The sequence below is a fragment of the Cicer arietinum genome, chromosome 1 (genome assembly GCF_000331145.2).
Source record: "Cicer arietinum cultivar CDC Frontier isolate Library 1 chromosome 1, Cicar.CDCFrontier_v2.0, whole genome shotgun sequence".
In the NCBI taxonomy this organism is placed as follows: domain Eukaryota; kingdom Viridiplantae; phylum Streptophyta; class Magnoliopsida; order Fabales; family Fabaceae; genus Cicer; species Cicer arietinum.
In genome coordinates, this window is record NC_021160.2 from 37,297,133 (window position 1) to 37,303,385 (window position 6,253).

The 6,253-nt window shown below is 30.1% G+C and overlaps 1 protein-coding gene across 2 annotated transcripts; it reads right to left on the reverse strand.

Moving 5' to 3' along the window:
• Positions 1-2,178: 2,178 nt before the first annotated feature.
• Positions 2,179-5,882, reverse strand: LOC101495597 (uncharacterized). 2 transcript variants are annotated; one of them, XR_003472705.2, is made up of 4 exons: positions 5,591-5,882; positions 4,213-5,172; positions 3,721-3,851; positions 2,179-2,423 (listed from the first exon to the last, which is right to left on the reverse strand). XR_003472705.2 is itself a non-coding variant. In XM_004488394.4 (2 exons), exon 2 carries the CDS (start codon positions 5,139-5,141, stop codon positions 4,425-4,427), a length of 717 nt encoding a protein of 238 aa, XP_004488451.1. In that variant the 5' UTR covers positions 5,142-5,172; positions 5,591-5,882; the 3' UTR covers positions 3,959-4,424. The 2 variants fall into 2 exon arrangements, 1 of the variants encoding a protein (XP_004488451.1); XM_004488394.4 differs by lacking the exons at positions 2,179-2,423; positions 3,721-3,851 and having other exon boundaries at positions 3,959-5,172.
• Between the last annotated feature and the right edge of the window lie 371 nt (positions 5,883-6,253).

The window sequence follows — 6,253 nt, forward strand, 5'->3', positions numbered from 1 at the left end:
ATAGATAGGCCATGTGTGAGCTGGACAATCTGTAAAACGTACTCAAGTCAATTCTATTGGAAAGGCTGAAATCTGGTTTAGATTTCAGGACTGGAGGTAGGCTATCAAACTGATAGCTGAATCAGTATAAATCTTGGTGCACGTTTTTCTTATCCTTTCTCTTTATTTTGATATTGCTTGAATGTTTATTCTTGAATGTTTGTATCAGTGAATTTCTGTCTTGATTAATATTCTGAATAAGCATTGTATCTGTACTCTTATATTGATAATTCATGCAACTGTGAATCTTTGTTCCTGAATAAATTCTGCAACTGATTATTGTTAATCTGATTAGTAATCTTGTAAGATTAGTAAATACATTTCTTATATTTTGTAACAAATAGAGGTCATAATTTCCTACAAACTATTCACAGTAATTAATACAAACATCTAACATGCACTCTTAATAATCAATTATACTAATTCGAATAGGATTATCTCAATACCCAAACATGCAAATCATGAATAGTTATTAGCAACATGCAATCAAGATCTCTAAATACATCTAAGAGAGATTTTGAGAGGGTTTTCTATGTAACTTCTAAGAATAAAAATCAAAGGAGATGAAATTCAAATTGTTGAGCTTTAAGTTTCCTTTTCAGACATGCAAGAACCCTAATCCCAAAATTGACTCATTCTTTATGTATTCTCCTTCCATGGTTGGACCCTTAATCTTCTATCTCTTCTTATTTTCTTGCCACTATTTTTCTTTGTTCTCTTCATCACTCACTCCTCATTCCTCTCTTAAAATTTCCATTGTCAATTTCTTGCTACTATTTTATATTCAGCAAAGTCAAAAAGGTATATACATTCATCAAACTAAATATACAAAAGAGCTTATTAGGAAGTTTAAGATGAGTGATTGTAAACTTATAGCTACACCAATGCACCCTACTTGTTCACTTGAAAAAGATGATTCATGCGAAAAAGTTGACCAACAAACCTACATGGAAATGATAAAGATCCCTACTTTACCTTACCGCTTCCAGACCTGACATCATGTTTAATGTATATGTATGTGCAAGATTTCAAGCTGACCTTAGGGAATCACATTTAACTATTGTTAAGAGAATCTTTAGATACCTAAAAGGCACTACCAACCTTACCTTGTTCTACAAGACATCTCCTAAGTACAAACTTAGTGGATATTGTGATTAACAACAAAATTGCTATAGAATTGGTCATAATATGGATTGGGAGATTAACTAACTTAAAAAATTATTCCAAGATAACTCCTAGTTAATGTTAAACATTTCCTACCTAATTTACAGCTGATTCATAGAAAAATATTTGTTCACAATTACTTCCTTTGGCCTTAGCTACATAACTAAGATTGTTCCATGGAAATTCCGTAGCATTTGAAAGCAATTATGCACAGTTTTTCGTCAATCCATTATAATCAATTTTGCAAAAAAAAAAAAACATTATATGTTGTTTAAATTAACATTCTCTTTTAAAAAACCATCTATAAATAGATATCCAAAGTCCTACTACATAAACAGACCACCAATAGTCCACTCAATAGGATCTGTGTCGTACATATTTTCTATGAGAATTATTATCTTTTAAAATCATTCATAAAAAAACATGAATATCCTCTGAATGAAAGATAACTTGGATTGATTATATTAGATAGTATTGCATATTCTTTTTTAGAGAATTAGCAATTAAAATATGTTGGAAACACACCATTTTTGTAAAATGTTCAATAATGGCCGAAAGAATCTCTTTGGAAGTCTTGACTATATTAAGTTTGATTTCCAAAAGATGGGATACGAGTTTGAAGCGACTAAGCGAAAACTCAATGTAAAAGTTTTGAAGAAAACTCAATGTATGTTGAAATGCTTCAATGCACTAAATTACTTAATGATTAACAACACAATAAACAATCTAGTGGAGACACTTGCCCTCAATTACATACACAAATCATTCAATGATTTTTGTCTTCCCTTATCTCCTTTATATCTTAGTATTTAGGTTTTTATCAAAATATATTTCCAAAAGGTTATGATCTCATCATTTCAGGAAAAAAATTTAAAATATAAAACACAATTCAAACTTTTTTCTTGTGTTTTCTAAACACTTTTAGAAAGCATAGCAAGACAAGCACATTACAATAATAGTAATTTATATTGTATTAACGATAATGAATATTGAATTATATATGTGGAATTTGCTAATTTACTAACTCATATTTTAGTTGGTATAAATTAATATCTTACACCTTTATAATTTACACTAAAAATCCAAGTAATTTTTTATATAAAAAAACTAGTTAATTAAATGGATATTAAGGTAATTCCATTTTTTTCTCTCTCTATCCTTGATCGTCCAGTCGCGCCCACGTGTCTGTAACCGTCACCTCCACATATCATGGTTTCGCCCTGACATAAAACCAGAATTTTATACATATTCAACTGGTTATAGTTTCTTGTTCTTTCCATTTTTTTGCGAATGGATAAGAGATTTAAGGGACATGTAAAAGATATAAGGGATATGTATCGTCAAGGTAAACTAGTTTTATCCCGGCATTCAATAGAAATTCATTATTTTGGTATTTGACTCTACTTTTTTAATATTATTTTGAAATTCATGGTATAATATGCAAAAATGGTACGTTTGTATTAGATGTCAATGTAAATACTTTTCACAAAGACAATGTATTTTCATTAAATCAATTATTATGTTTAATTGTTAAAAATATTTGACTTTAATTATAACGACTTTTAAATTTACAATAATAAATTGTGTTTTGTTGATCCTAGTAAACAAATAAACTCTAATATTAATTGTCAAACTTTTGTTATAGTTCTTGTTTGATCCAGAAAATTGGACCAACGGGTGAAAAGTACATACATGTCAAATATTGGGTCCACAATTGTGTTTAAATAATATTTTTCAAAAAAAAAAGGAAAAAACCATTGAAGCTTGTCTGAATAGATACGAAGTGTAGAAACAATATAAATGAAAAAATGGCAGAAGATTGTGTGAATGGAGTACTGCAGAGCTTTAAACTTTGATGAGTCTCACATGAATAGAAAACAATTTGTCTAATAAATTGTTATTTACTGAAACTATTATGACTTTTGGGTTTGGAAAGATTATGATAATGTGATGTAAAGCACTTTGCAACCCAAGTGTCCAGAGTAATTTAAATTATTATTGAACCTTTCATATAAGCGACCAAAATAGGTTTACACTAACTTCCAATGAGAAGTCACCTCCACACAAATTAATTTTGTTACTACTACTTCAATTTGTTAAACTTGTGCAAATTGATAAACTTGTGCAAACAAGGATTGGAGTTTGATTTCCATAAAAACATACTTTCCGAGATGCGGGGTTAAATTTAAATGTGACTAAGCCCTAAACCAATAATTAGTCTTATAATCACTTCAAAGAGTCGAAGCTCAAAATAATTAGTCTTATGCTCACTTCATAAGAGTTGAAATTGTGCCCGAGAGCATACACCCGGTTGTTTGTGCCTTAGTTAAACTAGAAAGCATATTCTATACTAATACAAACAAAAAGTTGTGCAACAAATAATTGATAGACTGATTTTTTTTATAAAAGATAATTGAATCAACAAAAATTGATATATAAATCAAATACATTAACTTTTGTTGACCCAATTATCTCTTATTAAAGTAATATAAGGGAGTATTAAAAATAAATGGTTACCTTATATTCTATCTTCTTGATCAATTCTCCTTTCATATAGGAACATCATGTAAACCATCTCCTTATGGACCCATTTCAAACTCACCTTAACATGCCACATCAGTTCTGTTAGAATGAAGATGAAAGTTCCACTGAAATAATCAATGAGTTTCATTTTACTCCTCAATAGAATGATGATTTTACTAAATTATCCTTGTTAATCATTGATCTATTCTATTTATTATAAATACAAAGTGAAGAATAATAACTCGAGAGTATGTACATAATATTAAATAATGGTACAATTAAAAAAACACTGATAAATCTTTTCAAGACATTTGTAAATGTGACACTTATTATGGAACTAAAAAGAGGGTAGGGCGTACTATAATTTATCTAGATATTAAAGGCTAAGCATCCCCTCTACTATAATTAAGATGAAAGCTCCACTGAAATACTAAATATACACTACTATCAATTATCTAGATGTTAAAGGAGAAACAGAAGATGTACGGTTGCAGAATTGGTTAGAGCATGATCTTGAGTATGACTTGTTCATTGATTTGTAGCAGCAATGCCGAAAAGCCAAACCTCCATCGACAGAATTAGGATTTAGTGGTCTAATGCTTCCTAGTGGTGAGTGACTGCACATAAATATATATATGATTCAAAAAGAATGAAAATGAAGTGCTAACTGCACTGGTAAGAAATATGCTGAACATAGATCAATCGGGAGATAAACTCGGGAATTGTAACGAATCAGACTCTTCTAATCCATCAAAGTCACCAAACAACGATAAATCATGGTTTGAAGAACCAGCTCTGCGTCTTCTCCGCCGCTGCCGGGTACTCTCAACTCTAGCTGCACGGGGTCGATCGGGAACTTGGGAACCAGTTTCATTCATTTCCAAATGACCATTATCATGGACCCTTCCATTGCCATAAACCGGGATGATGTCGGTTTCAACGACCTCTCCTTCACAAACAGGACATTCTTTAGCATTTGAATAAGCATACGACAAGTTATAGAAACATTCCCAACAAAACAAGTGACCACAGCAAGTTAACACAGGTTCATTCGCCTTTTCAAAACATATATTACAATCGAAGAAGTGTCTCGTGCGGCCACCAATGCCATCCTCCGAGGTATCCATCCCTAATGCTTCCGCAACCAAATACTCCGCCTTCCTTTTTCCTGTTTTCTCACATTCCGATGTCTCTTCTTCAACATTAACACCAACCTCTTCCTTAATCACCTTGTTTTCATCTTGAAAATTTTCAGCTTTTGTTAACAATTCTCCTTCGAAATTAGTTATCTGAATCGGAGTGTGACTCTTTTGCAAATTCTGACTTTTCATAGCCTTGAAAATGGCTTCAAGACGTTTCATTTGCATTTGCTCTTCGATTCGATCCGTAGGCTTCTCATTCAAATCAGGATCCATTATAACTTCAGTTCTCTAATGTTTCAAGGTTCTAACATAAATTAAAACAAAGCAAATCTTTATTCATATACTAAACATTGAATGATGCAAAACATGAAAAAGAGTAATAGCAGAACCACATTGTCAAAATCTTGCAATTGTATAATGCACAGTTAAATTGAGGATCTAACTTACCCTCATATCCAAAATTTATATTTGCAACAAATCATTGTTAATATGTTTTTGCCTCAAATTTGTAATGTTAAAGAGACAAGCAGGATTAATCATTCTGAATTGGAAGAAAAAAAAGAAAATGCAATGCAAATCAAAGCAACCATGTTATTGATTAAAAACCCAAAAATTAAAAGAAAACAGAAATTAACAACAAAAGAAAACCTAAAAGAAAATAAAAAACTTTCAGATAATGAAAATTATATCAAATTGAAAAAGAAGAAGAGGGATTAAATTACCGGGTTAAAATTAATAGAAATTTAGGGAGGCGATGATCATGAAATTGAGAGAAAGAAAAGGGGTGAGGTTTTTGGGGGTGATAAATGGGTGAATGTGAAGAACAAAGTTTTGATGTTTATAGAATTCAAAGAAGCTTTTTGAAATCTAACGGAAATATTTCAGATACCGTTTCCATTCTCCCATCAACAAACAACAGTCATCCTCATCACAAAACTAACACTGCGTTTGATTCGTATTGAAGTTAGAGAAAACTAAACTAAAAAAATAACAACACAAAAAAATCTTAAATTTTCCTTCTATAAATTCTCATAAAAAGAATCATTTATTTCTTAATATTAAATAAACAAATGATTAAATAACCATATATATTCTCCCTTTGCACTCTGCTGTAATAGAAAAAGTAACACACAGCAAATCTTACAATTCCAATAAAAATAAAATAAATATTAAGTAGTAATTTTTAATAGATGACATTGATTATTAAATAAAAAATATATTTATTGTTAAGAAAAAATATAAGAATCTAGTTTAACATCTAACTTTTCTAAATAATAATCTATTTTTATGCATTCTTTTCTTCTTTTTTTTCTTCCAATAACTATTCATACTAAATAGCATTTTTTTATTAAATTAAATAAATAATCAGATGTATATATATTAAA